Source organism: Phoca vitulina, unplaced genomic scaffold, assembly GCF_004348235.1.
Source record: "Phoca vitulina isolate PV1807 unplaced genomic scaffold, GSC_HSeal_1.0 scaffold32, whole genome shotgun sequence".
In the NCBI taxonomy this organism is placed as follows: domain Eukaryota; kingdom Metazoa; phylum Chordata; class Mammalia; order Carnivora; family Phocidae; genus Phoca; species Phoca vitulina.
This window is the reverse complement of record NW_022589735.1, coordinates 8,107,875-8,129,633: the sequence shown is the minus strand read 5'-3', so window position 1 is coordinate 8,129,633 and position 21,759 is coordinate 8,107,875. Positions and strand designations below refer to the sequence as shown.

The 21,759-nt window shown below is 37.1% G+C and overlaps 1 protein-coding gene across 1 annotated transcript in view; it reads right to left on the bottom strand.

Moving 5' to 3' along the window:
• Nucleotides 1-21,759, bottom strand: part of LOC116645307 (meiosis-specific kinetochore protein-like) — a 48,143-nt gene that overhangs the window by 20,834 nt on the left and 5,550 nt on the right. Inside the window, exons 8-9 of the mRNA XM_032425438.1 lie at nt 14,017-14,154; nt 6,986-7,105 (exon numbers count right to left, since the gene is read on the bottom strand). Of these exons, the coding sequence (XP_032281329.1) occupies nt 6,986-7,105; nt 14,017-14,154 (258 nt within the window). The remainder of the gene's footprint in view (nt 1-6,985; nt 7,106-14,016; nt 14,155-21,759) is intronic.

Here is a 21,759-nt window from a genome sequence, read left to right as displayed (position 1 = left end):
GTGCAGTGGACAAAGAGCCTAACTGAAACACTTGCTAAAGAGATAGGCTGCTTCTTTGGGCACTTTATATCAGCAAAGGAGTTGCCAAACTAAACATAACACAGAAGATAAGGTTTTTGAACTGTTAGAAATACTGCCAACCAGACAGCTATCAAGTCTCCCTTAAGGGACCCCATAATCAATGCTTAATTCTTTGACTGATATTATTTATCCCTGCTTTTTGGCAGGCTCTGATAGGTGAGCTGACAACATCCATTCCCATTCCCCCTCTCCATTTTTTTTTCCATTTTCCCTTGCTTTATACCAATATAGAGACTAGGAGGGTGAAATACTTGTTTTTTGGGGTTTTTTTTATATATAAACTTTATCAAAGAAGCCTCCCAAAGTAGTCAATAGGTATATGACTCAGTCCTGGCCAATAGATCTAAATAGAAGTTTTCTGGGGAATTTCTTGGAAAGCTTTTGCTCTTCTGATAAAAAAAGATGTATACGGCTAATATGGCCTTTTCTCATTCTTTTTCCCTGGAACTCCTGTGATACCTAGAGGTTTAGCAACCATTCTACCACTATGCAGAAACAATCCAACAGACTTGGTGGTAGAAAGATACAATGACTATAAGATCTTAATGATATCAGTGAGCTGCTACTTCAGCTGTGGCCTGGGAAGAGAAGTAAATCCAATATAAATAAACATTTTTTGCATGACAAAAAATAACATACACAAAAAGACAACTGGAAAACTGGGAGAAATATTCATAATATATACCACAGACAAAAGGCTAATATTCTTTAAAAATTTTTTTGAGTATAGGTAACACATATTACATTAGTTTTATGTGTACAACATGGTGATTTAACTTCTCTATACATTATATTATGCTCACCACAAGTGCAGCTACCGTTTGTCACCACAGGAAGCTATTACAATACCACTGACTATATTCCCTATGCTGTGACTTTTATTCCCTTAACTTATTTATTCCATAACTAAAAGCCTGTGTTTCCTACTCTTCTTCACTTGCCTACACCCCATTCCCTTCCCTCTGGGAACCATTAGTTTGTTCTCTGTATTTACAGATCTGATTCTGTTTTTTTGTTTGTTTTTTAAATTCTTTTAAGTTTTATTTATTTAAGTAATCTCTACACCCAACGTGGTACTTGAACTCACAACTCTGAGATCAACTCTGAGATCACAACTCACCTGCTCTTCCAACTGAGCCAGCCACGTGCCCCTGTTTTTTGTTTTTTAATCTGCTTTGTTTTTTATGATTTCACACACCTGAAATCATATGGAATTTGTCTGTCTCAGTCTCACTTATTTCGCTTAACATAATACCTGCTAGGTCCATTCATGTTGTTGCAAAAGGCAAGACCTCAACCTTTTTTATGGCTGCATAATATTCCTCTCTCTGTGTGTGTGCGTGTGTGTGTGTACACCATATCTTCCTTATTTGTTTGTCCATCGATGTACACTTAGATTGCTTCCATATCTTGGCTATTGCAACTAATGCTGCAATACATAGGGGAGCATGTATCTTTTCAAATTAGTGTTTCTGTTTTCTTTGGGTAAATACCCACTAATGGAATTATTGGATCATATGGTATTTCTATTTTTAATTTTTTGAGGAACATCCACACTGTTTTCCACAGTGGCTGTACCAATTCACATTCCCACCAAAAGTGGATAAGAGTTCCTTTTTTTCAAAAATTTTGTATTTAAGGGGCACCTGGGTGGCTTAGTTGGTGAAGCATCTGACTTCGGCTGAAGTCATGATCCCGGGGTCCTGGGAATGAGTCCCTCATTGGGCTCCCTGCTCAGTGGTGAGCCTGCTTCTCCCTCTGCCCCTCCCCTGTGCTTGTGCTTGTGTGTTCTCTCTCAAATAAAATCTTTTTAAAAAATTTGCATTTAAATTCAATTTAATTAATATATACTGTATTCTTAGTTTCAGAGGTAGAATTTAGTGATTCATCATTTGCATACAACACCTAGTGCTCATTACTTCAAGTGCCCTCCTTAATGTCCCATCACCCAATTACCCTATCTTCTCACCTGCCTACCCTCCAGCAACCCTCAGTTTGTTTCCTATAGTTAAAATTCTCTTATGATTTGCCTCCCCCTCTGTTTTCCTCTTACTTTCTTTTTCCTTCCCTTCCCCTATGTTCTTTGGTTTTCTTTCTTAAATTCCACATATGGGTGAAATCATGTGGTATTTATCTTTCTCTGACTTATTTTGCTTAGCATAATACCCTCTAGTTTTACCCATGTCATTGTAAATAGCAAGATTTCATTCTTTTTTTTTTTTTAAAGATTTTATTTATTTATTTGACAGAGAGAGAGACAGGGAGAGCGGGAACACAAGCAGGAAGAGTGGGAGTGGGAGAAGCAGGCTTCCCGCTGAGCAGGGAGCCCAATGAGGTTCTCAATCCCAGGGCCCTGGGATCATGACCTGAGCTGAAGGCAGATGCTTAACAACTGAGCCACCCAAGTGCCCCAAGATTTCATTATTTTTGATGGCTGAGTAATATTCCATTGTATTTATATACCACATTTCCTTATCCATTCATCTGTCAATGGACATCTGGGCTCTTTCCTTAGTTTGGCTTTGTGGACATTGCTGCTATAAACATGGGATGTATGTGCCCCTTTGAATCACTGTCTGTATCCTTTGGATAAATACCTAGTAGTACAATTGCTGGGTGGTAAGGCAGCTCTATTTTTAACTTTTTGAGGAACTTCCATACTGTTTTCCAGATGGCTACACCAGTTTGTATTCCCACCAACAGTGTAAGAGGGTTCCCCTTTCTCCGAATCCTCACCAACATCTCTTATTCCCTGAGTTACTAATTTTAGCCATTCTGACTGGTATGAGGTGGTATCTCATTGTGGTTTTGATTCATATTTACGAGTGTTCCTTTTTCTCCACATCCTCACCAACAATCGTGTTTTCTTGTCTTTTCATTTTAGCCATTCTGATAGGTATGTGGTTTGCATTTCTCTGATGATCAGTGATGTGGAGTATCTTTTCATTTGCCTGTTGGCCATCTGTAGGTCTTCTTTGGAAACATGTCTATTCAGGTACTCCGCCCATTTTTAAAATTGGATTGTTTGGATTTTTGGTGTTGAGTTGTAGAAGTTCTTTATGTATTTTGGATATTAACCCCTTATTGGATATATCATTTGCAAATAGCTTCTCCCATTCATTAGGTAGCCTTTTTGTTTTATTGATGGTTCCTTTCACTGTACAAAAGCTTTTTAATGTAGTCCCAATAGTTTATTTTTGCTTTTGTTTCCTATGCCTCAGGAGATATATCTAGAAAAATGTTGCTATGGCTGATACAAAAGAAAGTACTGCCTGTATTCTCTCCTAGGATTTTTATGGTTTCAGGTCTTATATTTAGGTCTTTAATCCATTTTGAGTTTATTTTGTATATGATGTAAGAAAGTTGCCCAGTTTCATTCTCTTGCACATAGCTGTCCAGTTTTTCCAGCATCATTTATTGAAGAGGCAGTCTTTTCCCCATTGTATATTCTTGCCTCCTCTGTCACAGATTAATTGTCCATATTGTTTAATTTTCTCTATTCTGTTCCATTGATCTATGTGTCTATTTTTGTGCCAGAACCATACTGTTTTGATTACAGTTCTGTAGCATATCTTGAAATCTGGAAGTACAACACCTCCAGCTTTGTTCTTTCTCAATATTGTTTTGGCTATTTGGGGTGTTTTGTGGTTCCACACAAATTTTAGAATTATTTGTTCTAGTTCTGTGAAAAATGCTATTGGTATTTTGATAGGGATTGCATTGAATCTTTGGATTGTTTTTGGAAGTATGGACATTTAAAAAATATTAATTCTTCTAATCCATGAGCATGGAATATCTTCCTATTTGTGTCCTCTTCAATTTCTTTCACCAGTGTTTCATAATCTTCAGACTACATGTCTTTGACCTCCTTGGTTAAGTTTATTCCTAGGTATTTTATTCTTTTTTGTGCGATTATAAATGGAGTTGTTTTCTTAATTTCTCTTTCAACTACTTTATTATCAGTGCATAGAAATGTTACCGATTTCTGGGTATTAATTTTGTATCCTTAAACTTTATTGAGCTTATTTATTACTTCTAATAGTTTTTGGTAAGGTCTTTGGGGTCTTCTATGTACAGTATCATGTCATCTGCAAATGACAGTTTAATTTCTTGCTTACTGATATGGATGCCTCTTATTTCTTTTTCTTGTTCAATTGCTGTGGCTAGGATCCTTATCTTGTTCCTGATCTAGGAAAAGCTCTCAGTTTTTCACCATTGGGTGTGCTATCAACTGTGGGTTTTTTTCATAGATGGCCTTTATTATGTTGAAGTGTGTTCCCTTTAAATCCACTTTGTGGGAAGTTTAACATGAATGGATGTTAAATTTTGTTAAATGTTTTTTCTGCATGTGCTGAGATAATCATATGATTTTTATTCTTCATTTTGTTGATGTGGTGTATCATATTGATTGATTTGCAAATATTGAACCATCCTTGCATCCCTAGAATAAATCCCACTTGGTAGCAGTGAATGATCCTTTTAATGTATTGTTGAATGCGGTTTGCTAGTATTTTACTGAGGATTTTTGCAACTATGTTCATCCAGGATTTTGACCTGTAACTAACTTTTCTTTCTTTCTTCTTTCTTTCTTTTTCTTTCTTTCTTTATCTTTTTCTTCTTTCCTTCCTCCCCTTTCTTTCCTTCCTCTTCTTTCTTTTTCTTTCTTTCTCTTTCTTTCTTTCTCTTTCTTTTTCTTCTTCCTTCCTTCCTTTTCTTCCTTTCCTTCCTTTCTTTCTTTTCCTTCTTTCCTTCCTTCCTTTCCTTTTCCTTCCTTCCTTTCCTTTTCCTTCCTTCTTTTCTCTTTCTTTCTTTCTTTCTTTTTCTTCCTTCCTTCCTTTTTTCTGTCTTTCTTTTTCTTTTCTTTCTTTCTTTCTTCCTTCCTTCCTTCCTTTTTTCTTTCTTTCATTCTTTTCCTTCCTTCCTTCCTTCCTTCCTTCTTCCCTTCCTTTGTGTGTGTGTGTATTTGTCTAGTTTGGTATCATGGTAATATTGGCCTTGTGGAATGAATTTGGAAGATTTTCTTCCTCTCCTATTTTTTGGAAGAGTTTGGGAAGAATAAGTATTAACTCTTTTTTAAATGCTGGGTAGAAGTCACCTGTGAATCATCTGGTCCTAGACTTTCATTTTTTGGTAGCTTTTTAAGTACTGATTCAATTTGTTACAGTAATTGGTCTGTTAAGATTTTCTATTTCTTCCTGATTCAGTTTGGAAGATTGTATGTTTCTAGTAATTCACCCATTTCTTCTAGGATGTCCAATTTTTTGGCATAATTTTTCATATTATTCTCTTATAATCTTTTATATTTCTGAAGTCAGTTATTACTTCTCTTTCATTTCTGGTTATATTTATTTGGGTAATTTCTCTTTTTTTCTTGATGAATCTGGCTAAGGGCATATCAATTTTGTTTCTCTTCAAAGAACCAGCTCTTGCTTTCATTGATCTGTTCTATTGTTTTTTGTTTTTGTTTTAGTCTCTATAACATTTATTTCTGCTCTGAACTTTATTTTTTCCTTCTTTCTACTCACCTTGGGCTTTGTTTGTTCTTTTTCTAGTTATTTTAGGTTTAAGGTTAGATAATTATTTGAGCTTTTTCTTGTTTCCTGAGGTTTCTTGAGGTCTCTATCACTATATATTTCACTCTTAGAACTGCTTGTTTTGAACGTTTGAGACCATTATGTTTTCATTTTCTTGTGTCTCCATGTAATTTTTTATTTCCCCTTTGATTTTTTTGTTGACCCATTGGTTGTTTTGTATTATACTGTTTAGTCTCCACGTGTTTTGGGGTTTTTTTCCAGTTTTTTTCTTGTGACTCATTTCTAGTTTTATACTGTTGTGGTCAGGAAAGATGCATGGTATGATTTCAACCTTCTTAAATTTACTAAGACTTGCTTAACACATAATATAAATATTCATGGCTTTGTACTGATATGAACAACTGAATAAATAAGTGGCAGAAAAGAGATAGTTCTTTTACAGTAGAATTCCAATTAGTAAATGTAGCAGCAAAGTGTGAAATAGAAAATCACCATTAGACGAACACCAGAGTAATAAATGTCACAGTCAAATTCCTCTGATGACTACCAATATCAGTGAATGAAAGTTTGAGGAGAAACAGGATTTACAGGGTCTCAAACTATCTTTTCTATATATTTAGTAACACAAAGGGAAACTAGTAACTTAACCATGCAGAAAACCACAGACACTACGTTAATCAAATGACAAAGTTTAATATCACCAGTAATAAGATATACTGACATCAAGAACTTCATACGACATACTAAAAAGGGTGTAACATCATTTCTGCAGCATTCTTTTAAAAATTGAATAAATTCATTCCAATCATGAGAAAACATTAGACAAATTCAAATTGAGGGACGTTCTATAAAACAACTGATCAGTAATCTTCAGAAGTATCAAAACTATGAAAGACAAAGAAAGAAAGACTGAGAAACTGTTATAGACTATAGTAGATTAAAGGAGAAATAACAATCAGATGCAATGTTGGATCCTGAAACACAAGAAAAGAGACTGGTGGAAAAACTGGTGAAATGTGAATAAAGTCTGTAGTTTCATTAGTAGTTTTATGTTATTGTTAATTTTCTGATTCTGATCATTGTACTAATGTTATATAAGACAGCATTAGGGAAAGCTGGGTGAGAGATATATAGGAATTCTCTGTATTATTTTTGCATCTTTTATGCAAGTCTAAAATTAGTTCAAAATAAAAGTTATAAAAAAGTAGACCCATACGTGCTTAAGCTACTACTAGTCAGATATTATTTGTAGCCAAAGGTAATCCTAATTGATGGATTTAGCTTATAAATCGTTAAAAAAATTACTTTGTTTTCCAACATAGATGAGGGGTTTCCCCTGTGACATGAGAAAAAAGAATGTGAAAACTCACCTAAAATTGCAGAGAGGTTTGAAAACTGTGGTACCTTCTCTATTGATACTGCTTTACTGGTATCCAGAAGAGTTGAATTTTTGCATCGCATGTGTTCTTCCAACTTGGGATATTCCCAATCTAAAACAGCAGGAAGAAATGGCACATAACTTTGAACAGCACATAAGTAGTAGGTTACTTCCCCCAGCCCCAATTTAGGTCCCCATACCAGCTTAGGTCCCCATACCAAGCTGTGGTAATTAAAGATTTTGAGTAAGACAGATAAAAAAAGACAAGCCTTGATGGTATCAGGATAATAAATAATTTTTGGCCTATTTCAGTGCTCTAACCTACTTTCTTTCACAGATTTTTGCCCCATAAAGATTATTGAGTTAAGGAACAGACAGCATACCCAGGAGGTTCCTCTTAATATTTTATGTATAAATTATACCTAGGTCCCATTAAATATCATATCACTAAATAACATACTCTCATCACTTGATGTCAGTTTTAAGCTTTCCATTGACTTCCCACTATGGAAGAATGAGGTTATTCTCTCTTACATCCCTGTCCCCACCTTTCCCACAATTCCCATTGTCCTGATATCATTATATTAGCATATGTAGTTAGACCAATATCCAATGTAGACATTATGATAATCAATTGCTATAAAAATGCTATTTACTCTTGTGGTATACTTTGACAACCACTTTTCCTACCTGAAGTCAGTAAGTCTTTTCTGTTTTAATTTTCTCTGTATTTTTCATCTATTTAATCGCAAACTCTATCAAATTTTATAAATCCATTCCTTTTATTTCATTCTCTAGTGTTCTAAAGTTGCATAATGCTCTATCTGGGTGTTTTTCATCTATTGTGCTAGGCACACTATGGCCCCTTTAACACAGACATCATATTCTTTAGCTCTAGGAAATGCTCTTGAATTATAACATTGATAATTTTCTTACCTCTGTTTCTTCCATTATCTTTGTCTGAAACTCCTTTTATTTGATATTGGATTTCATATACTCTTCCTCTGATTTTTTTTCCTCTAAATTGCAACCTTTTTTTTGTTTTCCTCCTGACTCTTTTCTCCTCAACCCTAACTTCTAATCCTTCTACCAAGTTTTCCACTGCTATTGCATTTATCAGAATATTGTTTTTTATAGTACCCTATTTTTATTTAATGGACACTATATATTTTATGTCAATAAGACTATTTTTTCAACATTTTTTAATCCTTGTGTTTCTATTTCTGCATGGTTCCTTTTCTTACTTTTTTAAATTTTATTGTAGTAGGAACATTCAACATGAATCCACCCTCTCAAATTTTTAAGTTTACAATAGAGTATTGTTAACTATATAGCACAGTGTTGTATAGGAGATCTCTAGAACCTGTTCGTCTTTCAAAACTGACACCTAATACCTGTTGAATAGCAACTTGCCATATCTATCTCATCCTAGGCCCTGGCAACCAACATTCTACTCTCTACTATGAATTCGACTATATTAGATATCTCATCCAAGTGGAATGGTACAGTATTTATCTTTTTGTGACTGGCTTATTTCACTTAGCCTCACATTCTCCAAATTTGTCCATCTTCCTGCATATGGCAAGATTTCCCTTTATTAAGGCTGAATACTATTCCATCATACGTATACACTTTGGATAAATACACTTTGGGTTGGTGGATCATATGGTAGTTCTATTTTTAATTTTTTGAGGAACCTCCGCATTGTTTCTCATAGCAGCTACACCATTTACAATCCCAACATCACACAAGGGTTCCAATTTCTCCACATTCTTATCAACACTTGCTTTACTACTATTACTACTATTATTATTATTAATCATTATCATTATCATCCTAACAGGTATAAGGTAAGATCTCATTGTGGTTTTAATTTGCATACCCTGAAAATTGTGATGTTGAGCATCTTTTCATATACCTGTTGGTCATTTGTTTGTTTTTAGTCTTTTTCTTTTAAGATTTTATTTATTTATTTGTCAGAGAGAGGGAGGGAGAGCACAAGCCGGGGGAGGCAGAGGGAGAAGCAGGCTCCCCACTGAGCAAGGAGCGCGATGCAGGACTTGATTCCAGGACCCTGGGATCATGAGCTGAGCCAAAGGCAGACACTTAACCAAATGAGCGACCCAGGCATCCCCTGTTGGCCATTGTATGTCTCCTTTGGGGAAATGTCTATTCAAGTCCTTCGCCCATTAGGTAATTGGGTTATTTGTTGTTTTGGTCCTACCGAGTTGCAGGAGTTTCTTACAGATTTTAGATATCAATCTCTTATCAGATATGTGATTTGCAAACATTTCTTCCTTTTTGAAGGTTGCCTTTTTGTTCTGTTGTTTCTTTTGCTGTGCAGCTTCTTAGTTTTATGGAATCCCACTCGACTATTTTAGCTTTTGTTGACTGTGCTTTTGGTGTCACACCTAAGAAATTATTGTCAAGACCAATATCATCAAGATTTCCCCCTATGTTTTCTTCCAGGAGTTTTATAGTTTCTGGTCTTATGTTTAAGTCTTTAGTGCATTTTGGGTTGGTTTTTCTATATTATGTAAAGTAATGGCCTGATTTCATCCCTTCATATGTGGAAGTCCAGTTTTTCCAGCATAATTTATTGAAGAGACTATTCTTTCCCTATTGTTTATTCTTGCCACTCTTCATCTAAAATCAAGTGACTGTATAAGCATGGATTCATTTCTGGGCTTTCCATTCTATTCATCTATATGTCTACCTTTATGCCAGTACCATATTGTTACAACTGCTGTAGTTTTGCAATATATTTTGAAATCAAAAAGTGTTGATTTTCTGTGTAGATGTTCTATTCGTTATTGAAAGTGGGAGTAATGAAATCTCCATTACCATATGGATGCCTATTTCTCCCTTTAGGTCTATCAGTATTGATTATGATGCTGAGTGCCTATTTATCATTATATGTTCCAGATTAATTGACCCTTTCATCATTATGTCTTTGTCTCTTGTGATAGTTTTTGACTTAAAGTCTGTTTTAGCTGATATAAGTAGAGCCACTCCTGCTCTCTTTTGGTTACCATTTGCACAGAATATCTTTTCCCATTGCTCCACTTTTAGACTATGTGTGTCCTGAAATGTAAAAAGAGTCTTTTGTAAACAGTGTAGTATAGTTTAATCCATTCAGCCACTCTTTGTCTTTTGGTTGGGGAATTTAAACCATTTACATTTAAAGTAATTACTGATAGGGAAAGACTATTATTATTTTGTTAATTATTTTCTTTGAGTTCCTTTGCCCCCTTTTCCTCTCTTGCCATCTTCGTTTCATTGATTTTTTTCATACTGATATGCTTTTATTCCTTTCTATTTTTCTTTTGTGTATCTTTTTAAAAAAGATTTATTTATTTATTTTAGAGAGAGAGAGAGAGCATGCGTACAGGGAGGAGGGGCAGAGAAAACAGACTCCATGCTCAGTGCAGAGCCCAATGTGGGGCTCGATCTCAGGACCCAGAGATCGTGACCTAAGCTGAAACCGAGAGTCAGATGCTTAACCAACTGTGCCACCCAGGTGCTCCAATCTTTTGAGTATCTTCTATAGGTATTTTCTATGTGGTTACCATGGTGCTTATATAAAATATAGTTTTAACAATTTTAAGTTTCTAGCAACTTCAATCATATACAAAAACTATTTTTTTATTTTTTTAAAGATTTTATTTATGTATTTGAGAGAGAGAGAAAGTGAGAGAGCACAAGAAGGGGGAGCGGCAGAGGGAGGAGAAGCAGGCTCCCTGCTGAGCACAGAGCCTGACACGGGTCTTGATCCCAGGACCCTGGAATCATGACCTGAGACGAAGGCCAACACTTTAACCAACTGAGCCACCCGGACCTCCCAAAAAACTGTATTTTTATTTCTTCCTTCATACACACTTTGTTATTGATGTTATAATTTACATCTTTTTATATTGTGTATCCATTAACATTTTTATTATAGTTAATACTTTAGTCTTTTAACTTTTATACTAGAATTAAGTGATTTTAATACCACTAGTTACAGTATTAAGTATTTTGTACTTGTATATAAACTTATTGGCAAGTTTTATGCTTTTATATGCTTTTGTGTTGCTGTTTTAGTCCTTTGTTTCAACTTGAAGAACTCCCTTTACCATTTTTTTGTAAGGTGGGGCTAGTGGTAACTCCTTCACCTTTTATACAAGAAACCCCTTATCTCTTCATTTATTTTTTCTCCAAGCTTTTATTTTAATTACATGGTGCTCATCAGGACACATGCACTCCTTAATCCCCATCACCTATTTCACCCATTCCACACCCATGTGCCCTCTGGTAACCATCAGTTTGTTCTCTACAGTTAAGAGTTTGTTTCTGGGGCACCTGGATGGCTCAGTCAGTTAAGCATCTGCCTTCGGCTCATGTCATGATCCCAGGGTCTGCGGTCAAGCCCTCATTGGGCTCCCTGCTCAGCGGGGAGCCTGCTTCTCTGTCTCCCCACTGCTTGCGTTCTATTTCTCACTGTTTCTCTCTCTCAAATAAATAAAATCTTATTAAGAAAAGAGTTTGTTTCTTGGTTTATCTCTCTTTTTTTCCCCTTTGCTCTTCTGTTTCTTAAATTCCACATACAAGTGAAATCATATGGTATTTGTCTTTCTCTTATTTTACTTAGCGTTATACTCTCTAGCTCCATCCATGTCTTCGCAAGTGGCAAGATTTTATTCTTTTTATGGCTGAATAATACTCTATTATTGTTTTTTTTAAATGATAATGTTGCTGGTTATAGTATTCTTGGTTGACAGTTTCTTTTCTTTCATCACTTTGTATGATTCTACTCCCTTCGGCCAGCAATGTTTCTGCTGAGAAATCCATCGATAGTCTAATGGAGGTTCCCTTGAACGTATCAAGTTGCTTTTCTATTGCTGCTTTCAAAATTCTTTGTCTTTGATGTTTGATAATTTGATTATGAGTCCCTGTGTGGATTTCTTTGGTTTGCCTATTCTGAGATTCACTGGGCCTCCTAGGTCTGGATGTGCATTTCCTTCCCCAGATTTGGGAAGTTTGCAGCCATTATTTCTATAAATAAACTTTCAGGCATGCTCTCTTTCTCCCTTTCCCTCCCTCTCCCCCCTTTCTCTTTCCCCTCTTCCCCCTGCCTCCCTCTTTCCCCCTCTTCCTTCTCTTTATCCCTCCCTTCTTTCTTTCCCTCCCTCATCTCTTCTCCCTCTGGGACTCCTATGAAGTATAAATTGCTCTGATTGTGTTCCATGAGTCTCTTAAGCTTTCCTCACACACCGTATTTGGTGTTAGTGGCCAACAGTCATCTAGAATATACCAGGTCCCATCAGCACTCTGAGACAGATGAGACAGAAGCCATTCCCTTAGGCAGCACTCTGAAACAGTCATGAGAGTAGCCAATCCTTTGGGAAGCTCCCAGAAAATGTACAACATTTCACACATGGTTCAGTTCTTTTCTTCCCTCCCAAGGGAGAAGCTGGGACCTGGGGTTTCCTGCCAATTGTGTGGCAATGTGCTATGGGTAGGGATTATGGTGAGAGAGTGCCTTGAATTTTCCTACTGGCTTTGATGTGGCTGATCTCATACATGCCTGGGGTGTAAGAGTTCCTTGACTAGGTTCCAGATTTCTCTCAAAAGGAGTAAGTCCATGTATTACTGTTGAATTGGTGTATCCACGGGGGAAGGAGGGACCAGGCTTCTTATTCCAACATTTTGCTGATGTCACTTCCACATTTTCCTTTGTTCTGATCCCTATGTTTTATATTAGAAGCTTTCCTCAGAAGTCTGGTGATCCTTGTCTCTCTACTCATATTTAAGAGAGAGCTCTAAAAGCCTACCTGGGATTTCTGTGGCCTAACTAGGGTTTTGTCACAAGTTAACTTCATTGTAGGGTGTTCTTGTCAGTTTCACTGAAGGGCTACTGAGGTCGGTGTCATTAGATATTTTCTTTAGGGTTGTTTTCAGATTTGTTAGGAAAGAATCTTCCATTCTCCTGCCCGAAAGGTTCAAGTCTGGGTGCTAGTATTCTAGAAGCTGAACAGAAAAAGGGAATGTTGGGTTGGGATGGGAACAAGCATTAGGTAAGAAGGTACCACAATTCACAAGGTACACTTCACTTAATTTCCCCTCTTCATTCAGTACAGTATCTGAAACAGTTGGCTTTTTCTATATAATAAATCAACCCAAATCTCACCAACATAAAATGAAAACATTTATTTCTTATTCCTATGTCTACTGGTTGGCTCAGGCAGGTCTGCTTCAGATTACAAATCTGCTGATCAGCTGGGGCAGCTCTCTGCAATCTGCGGGTTGCCGGAGACTGTTCTGTTCCATACTTCTCATTCTGGGGTCCCCACAGGAGAAGCAGAAGCTAATTAGGATATATTCTTCTCACACTGTTAAAAGTGTAAGACGACAAGTCCAACCACTTAGGCATATTTCAAAGATCTGCTTATGTTTCATTCACTGATATCCTATTGCCCAAAGCAAGGCACATTTCCAATGCTTTTCCAGAGCCAAAGAGGAAGAGAGTACACTCCACCCACTATGAGGATATGGTAAGGGTGTGGATATATAATATTACCACAGGGGAATGAGTATTTGGGACCAACATGTCAAAATATCATAGATCCTTCCTATTAACAGTGCCTAGTATCCTCCAGTCCATAGTTCCTCTGTTTCAGAACATCCCAAAGAATAAATCTCCAGGTTCCATTAGAGTAAGAAAGTAATCACCACATCTTTCACATTTTAGACATACTTTTTTACAAGTATTGGTGCAGCCAAATTGTGAGCTTCTCTGGGATACTATAGATCAAACTGGCTTATTTCTGGGGCATTCCCCTAGTATCTTCAACCTTTTCTTATCTGGTAGCTTTTAATGCATAGTCCTAGGTGATAGAGCATGGAATACAGGAGTGGGCAGCGGAAGGAGGTTTTGGTGAGGAAGACAAGCACACCTCAAAAGGAACATTACTCATTGGAGGATTTGTGGACAAACGAACAATTTCTATATGGGTCAGCTAAAGGTTGAGATTATTTTCTCACCTAAATAATCTGATCCTCTGAAGAGTTCAGGTGATGGGAAACTACTTAAACTCTCTTCAAAACTCTTGTATTCTGTGTAAGAGTCTGTGAATGAATAGCTCAGAAGAGAACTAGAAATACCATGCTGTACACTTAGTCCTATAAAATAAACAAACAAAAAGAGTAAAATGTTTCAATAGTAAACAGACTCAAAATCCTAGGAATTCATATTTGTAGAAACATACATGCAGTTGTATACAGAGAATGTAAAATTACTTATACAAACAACTGAAAAGGCATACTATTGTACACCACTTTAACTTCAACCTTAGAAAATAATTCTGGTTTTGATGTAGAGAAAGCATTATAATCTTTTTCCATTGCTTTACCAAGTTTTGTAATTTATTTCTTCCCCTCCTTTGGTTCAGTTGTGATTTTTGACCCCAAAATGCAAGTTTTACATATAAGTAACCCATAATTGTAAACTAACTAGCTGAGAAGAAAAAGTAATTCTAGTTATTCCATTTAAAAAACAACAAGCTTAAACATAGACAAATAGATCAAAGGAATTCAACAGAAAGCCCAGAAATGACTCATACTTATATGAGCAACTGATTTTTTTACCAAGATGCAAAGGCAATTCAGTGGAGAAAGGACACTGTTTTAAACAAATAATCTTGAAGCAACAAATAATCTTGAAGTATCTATGTGCAAAAGCAAAACAAAACAAAAAACCTGCATTCATACTTTCCATCATATAAAAAATTAACTCTCAACAGGTCATTGACATAAATGTAAATCCTAAAACTACAAAGGTTCTAGAAAAAAAAAAAAAAACGAGGAGAAAATCATCATGACACTGAGGTAGGCAAAGATTTCTTATAACACTAAGATTTACAATAATAGCAATAATCATTAAACTTCATCAAATTTGGGGCGCCTGGGTGGCTCAGTCCATTTAAGTGGCTGCCTTTGGCTCAGGTCATGATCCCAGAGTCCTGGGATCAAGCCCCACGTCGGGCTCCCTGCTCAGCAGGGAGCCTGCTTCTCCCTCTCCCTCTGCCTGCCTCTCTGCCTACTTGTGCTCTCTATCTCTCTGTCAAATAAATAAATAAAACATTTTACTTATTTGACAGAGAGAGACACAGCGAGAGAGGGAACACAAGCAGGGGGAGTGGGAGAAGGAGAAACAGGCTTCCCACTGAGCAGGGAGCCCGATGGGGGGCTCAATCCCAGGACCCTGGGATCATGACCTGAGCTGAAGGCAGACGCTTAATGACTGAGCCACCCAGGCGCCCCAATAAATAAAATCTTAAAAAAAAAACAAACTTCATCAAATTTAAAACTTCTCTTTGAAAGAGACTGTTAAGATGAAAAGACAAGCCACAGATTAAGAGAAAACATTTGCAAATGGATTGGAATCCAGAATATAAATAATTCTGAAAACTCTATAAGAAGAAAACAAACCTTTCAAGAAGGGGCAAAATATTTGAACAGAGAATCTCCCAAACTAAGAGGTCTTAAAGTTATCCCTGTGAGAGTGAACTACAATGAAGAACTTTCATATAAATGATAGAGATATAAATTAATACCAAAACTTAAGAAACAGGTTTAGTAAGAAAAGGGAAAACGTAGTCTTCTCTAGTCAGCATTTATTAAACACTTTCAACTGAAAAAAATAGATGTTAACACTAAATAAAAACTGGGGGGGAGACGTAAGGGATAAAAGGGGAGCATGACTCTGATAAACTTATTTTTCCTGCCGGGGTGCTGACTTATAGCCCATCTCTCCTCATCCATTACCTACCTAAGACAACTAACTCTTTGTCCTTCCTACTTTGACCTCACCACATCTTTCTCTTCCACTCCAATGCCATCCTTAAAGTTGACAATTATTTCCTATCTGTCCCCCTCTTCCAACCACCACTCAACACTTAAATTGATTGACCCAATCTAACCTCCTCTTCACATCAGATGTCATGGGTAGGTTACCCCTCTGAGCATCTTTTCTTTCTCCTACTCCAAGTGCCCTAGAGTGTCTTGTCCTTGTCCTCACTACTTTTTAGTCTTCTCACTCTGTCTTCATCCTCCCCCCCAACACATGTTGTTACATCTCTCTTGCTTTCCAGCTTTCAAAATTCCGTGAACACCACACACAGTAGAGCCATCCCTTCCACCAAACCCCAGAACTCAATCCAGGCTCAGAAATTAGGAAAACCCCATACTCACCATCTGCGTAGTTGGGTAGAGAAAAGAATAAATAAATATTCATGATTATAGCAGTGGAATGATGATCCTGGAGTCACAAGTTAGAAATGTAAATGCATTTAAGTCATATTTATATCAGGGGTGCCTGGGTGGCTCAGTCATTAAGCATCTGCCTTTGGCTCAGGTCATGATCCCAGGGTCCTGGGATGGAGCCCCACATCGGGCTCCCTGCTCAGTGGGAAGCCTGCTTCTCCCTCTCCCCATCCCCCTGCTTATGTTCCCTCTCTCGCTGTCTCACTCTGTCAAATAAATAAATAAAATCTTTAAAAGTCATGGGGCGCCTGGGTGGCTCAGTCGTTAAGCATCTGCCTTCAGCTCAGGTCATGATCCCAGGGTCCTGGGATTGAGCCCCGCATCAGGCTCCCTGCTCTGCAGGAAGCCTGCTCTCCCTCTCCCACTCCCCCTGCTTGTGTTCCCTCTCTTCGCTGTCTCTCTCTCTGTCAAATAAATAAATAAAATCTTTTAAAAAAATCTTTAAAAGTCATATTTATATCAAATTTTACTATATATATATATATATATATATATACATACATATACACACACACATATATATACAAAGTCAAACTGTTCTATAAGGCTTGTAAACAAAACAGCAATCTCTTGTCTCATACCACCCCGTAATTCCCTAATCTCCAGAGACTACTTTCAACTTTACTAGCTGTTTCTTCTAACACCCCCTTTATATTTCTAAATTAAAATGTATTCAACAATTCTATTATGACTGCTCAAATATATTTATACCCAAGCCATATACTATAAGCTATAGTCAGACCATTTGCTACAAGTTGTTTTTTTTTCAGTTATTGATTACTCAATTTTAAAAGTAGTTTTCTAAGTACCTAACACTATTCTGTCCCAAATACTTGCAAAAGTATAAATCTCTTCTCGGGGCGCCTGGGTGGCTCAGTCGTTAAGCGTCTGCCTTCAGCTCAGGTCATGATCCTAGGGTCCTGGGATCGAGCCCCGCATCGGGCTCCCTGCTCGGTGGGAAGCCTGCTTCTCCCTCTCCCACTCCCCCTGCTTGTGTTCCCTCTCTCGCTGTGTCTCTCTCTGTCAAATAAATAAAATCTTTAAAAAATAAAAAATAAATAAAAAATAAATCTCTTCTCAATACTTTAAAAATTCCAGGTTATCTATCAGTTCCTTTCTCTTTTTTCTTTTCTTTCCATCCTCATTCCCTTTCTCCTCTTTCCTTCCATTTCCTTTTTTTTTTTTTAAGAAGTATTGTTATTGGAGATCTCAATACACTTGCTCAAATTCAGACTTCTTGTCCTCTAGACATGCTGCACAGGTGTCTTCTTGGAATTCCCCTTTTACCATTATCCTAAGAAGTTCTTTCACATATTGCCTCTGATTCCTGGATACCTTGATTTCTTCTTTATTGATTTATTCTCTAGTTTTGTTGGAGTATCTCCTTTATCTCATGAGAAAAGATGTATGGAAGACCTGTCTAAAAATTTGTTTATACTATCTTCACGCTTGAGTGATTATTTGCCTGAGTACAGAATTCTAGTCTAGTCTATTAAAATGACTGATTCCATTTTCTGATGTTTGACAAATTTAAGCCTCACTGCTGTCTCTTTCCCTTCTGCCCCACATCTGGGCAAGCTGATAAGAAAGTCCTGATGTTCCATCTTTTGGCAATGGCTACAAGTTAAAACCATGTCTGGGAAACCCCATCCTGGCCCCACCTAACACCCCTCCCACCATTTCTTCTCCCTGTTCTCGCAAGCCATTTTCAGTCTTATTTGGAAGATGCACTTCTCTCTAGAAAATCACATTACATGAGTGACAAAACTTTCCTTACCTTCTTGGTTATATGGGTGGCATCATCAATCTTGAAATCTGAACCAAGTTTTGGCTGGGGATCCGTTCTATCTCTGCAAAATCAGTACGCTTCAGAATTTTAAATGTATTTCCCCACCATGTTCTAGCTTCTGGAATTGCTCTTGAGAAACTCAATGCCATTCATATTCTTCATTGCTTATTTGCAATCAACAATTTTTTTCCTGGAAGACTAAAGGATTTCTCTCTTCATCCTGAGGATCTTTAAGTTACATTGTGTTGTGCCTTGGTATGGGCCTTTTTTCATTCACTGTGATGGGCAATTGGTGGGCTGTTTCGTTATATATATTCATGACCATTCTTAATTCTAGAAAGATTTCTAGCTCTATGTGTTTAATAATTTCCTTTCTGTTTACTCTATGTCTGGGTCTACTATTTTTCAGATGTTAAAATGTCTGAACTCAACTTCTCATTATTTTTCTTTTTTAAAAATAGCTTTATTGCAATACAATTCAAATTCCATAAATCACCTTTTAAAGTATACAATTTAGTGATTTTTAGTATATTCACAGAATTGTGTCACCACTGCTACTATTTTTATCTTTTATCTTCTGATGTTTGTTCAACTTTTAGAATATTTTCTTAAATTCATCATCTAATCTTTCACAGAATGTTTTATTTCTGACTTTGTGTTTTTACTTTTTAAGAATACTTTTTGTTCTCTAGCTGCTCCTTTTCATAGTAGCACATACTTTTATCATGGATACATATTTTCATTATCTTCAGGATTATTATTATTTCATTATCCTGAGGATAATGAAAACATGGCTTTTAAATTTTTTTTCTTTGCACTGTCTGTGTCCTTCAAGCTTCTTTTCATGTGGTACCACTTATTTTAAATGCTTTCATTAAATGCCTTGTAATTCTTGAATGTTCAAGAATGAGGCACTAAAACGTTAATTGGAAACTCTAGATTCATGAGTGGGGCTTAGGAAGTAGTGGGCTTCACAGAAGGGTATTTAAGATAGGGACCAGGTCATTACTGACAGAATATAGGTCTCCTTCTGGTCAGAGAAGATTCCAAAAGCAGAATCCTCTAGTCTCCTAGTTGGGAAGTATTTTCCTGAGCGGGGTAAGGTGGGATAATGGGCCTACAAGTTATACCACTAAGTATACAAACTTTAGTTAATTCCCTTCCCTCCTCCCTGCACCCCTACTAATTTTTAATACAGGATCCCTGAGTCCAGATCCTCTGCTTCAATGTATCTGGACTGTCAAGGTAGGAAAAAGAGTAGTTGCCTGACCACACAGTGCTGGGGAAGGGATCAAAGCATCTAACCATTACTTTTAAAGATTTCCAAAAATCTTATTCTCAACACTATCTGTACACATTTCTTCAGGAATATGTGATGCCTCTAATTCCTGAAACTATAGCCTGAATCAGTTTGGTTTCTTCGCTTGTCCTTACTCTAGGCATCTAGTCTGTTATTTTTTCCTTCTCTCTCAGGAAAGGGAGAAGTAAATGTCTATGTTCAATCTTCCACACTAAATATAAAGTCCTGAATTAATTTTCATTATGTTGCAAAATTACTACATTCCAAGATAGAATTAAAATGGTTACTTATATATTAAATAGAAATCTGTAGGCTGTTCAAAACCTAACCATTTACATTATGGGAAAAAGTATTCCAGGTTTCAAATATCAATCAACAAATGATGTCTTAGAATACAACCAGTTTGCAAATTAGAGACAGTCTATTCTCTATTTCCTTCTATCTTTTACACATCAACTTGATAAATCTAGTAACCAAGGACATATATTGTGTATTTAAACTACAATTTAAGAAAATAATAATTATGGTTAAATAGTTTATTTTCTCTAAACAGAGTATAAAACTCATTCAAAAGTATTTGAAATTATATTATGTTCCAAACATGGGATAGGAACAGAAAAGGTAGGGCTTATTCCCAATGGCTTTAGAGCCAAGAGTAACAACAGCAGTAATACTGCTGTTTTGAATCCTAACAGAAGTATACAAAGAGTACCACAGAATTCCCAGGGAAGAACAACTCATGTAGAAAGAGAGAAGAGGGGTCAAGAGAGTTCCCAGTAGAGACAGCACCTGATTTTTTTTTTTTTTTCTTGAAGAACAAGTACAAGTTAAACAGGTGAAGAGGGGAGAAGGAAGGAAATGCATTTGTTGAGCACCTCCCAAGTTCTTTTGTACTATATTCTAGGAAATATTTCTCTATCCTATTTTCTAGCCAGCTAATTTGATTTTGAGCTGAATTCATTTCAATATTTGGATCATTTTCTGAGTTTTTAAATTTGACGATATTTTTAGTTTCTAGGGACTATAGTTTTTGTTAAAACAGATTGTTATATTATGGATCCAATGGCCTCTTGTCTTTATTATTTTTTTTAAATATTTTATTTATTTATTTGAGGGAGAGAGAGCACGAGCAGGGGGATAGGCAGAGGGAGAAGCATACTCCCCACAGAGCAGGGAGCCCGATGCAGAGCTTGATCCCGGGATGCTGGGATCATGACCCGAGCCGAAGGCAGACGCTTAACGACTGAGCCACCCAGGCACCCCCGATTTTCTTTTCTTTTTTTTTTAATGTTCTATTTATTTATTTGACAGAGAGAGAGAGAGAGTGAGCATGCACAAGCAGGGGGGGCGCGGCAGGCAAAGGGAGAAGCAGGCTCACTGCTGAGCAGGAAGCCCGGTTGAGGGCTCTGTCCCAGGACTCTGGGATCATGAGCTGAGCTGAAGGCAGACGCTTAACCAACTGAGCCACCCAGGCACCCCGGCCTCTTGTCTTTAAAGAGATATTTAAAGTTTTTTGCTATTTCTCAGGTGTTAGTTATTCTGTTTGCTCGATTTGTTGCCTCTCTTCCATGCCACTGGTTTTATTCAAAGGTTTGGCTGCTTCTGGTTGTCTGTTCATATCTCTACTTGAGAATCTTTGTTTGTAAAGCAGTGCATATAAATTCTGAAACAGCAGCCTACTTCTGGAGACTTTTATGAGTGTTGAGACATTCTGAGAATCTGTGTTCTGCATGGTGATGTCCTCCTGTATTTTCTGGGTATTATAGGTTACATGGAGCACTGTCCTAATTGTCTGGCTAGTGTACACACCACAAGCCTCCATTATCAGAAATTCCACTTCAGGGGCGTCTGGGTGGCTCAGTCAGTTAAGTATCTGCCTTCAACTCAGCTCATGATCCCAGAGTCCTGGGACACAGCCCTATACCAGGCTCCCTGCTTCTGTCCCTCTTCCTGCTCCTTCTCTCTCATGTGCACATGCTCACACTCTCTCTCAAATAAATAAATAAAAATCTTAAAAAAAGGGAAAAGAAATCCCACTTCAGAGAGTCATAATACGTCTTTATCCTGGGGTTAACAAGCATAAGCATAATCTATCTCTTTCACCTTTTTCTCCCTCTGCTATCCTTGTGGCAATCTGGAGTTACTTCAGACTCTCTTCTGCTTCTCACTCCAGGCCCAAAATTGACACTTAGGAGTCAAACCTTTAGTTCACTTTGCTTAGTAGTTCCCAGGGTTTATCCTGGCAGCCAGCATTGTAACTGCCAATGTTTCCAATGTAAGAAAGGGATGAGGAGCAGGAACCAGGCCACATAGTTACAGAATGTAGTGTTTAATCCATCACCTTGATAATTCCTTCAGGGTCCTTTCTATTACA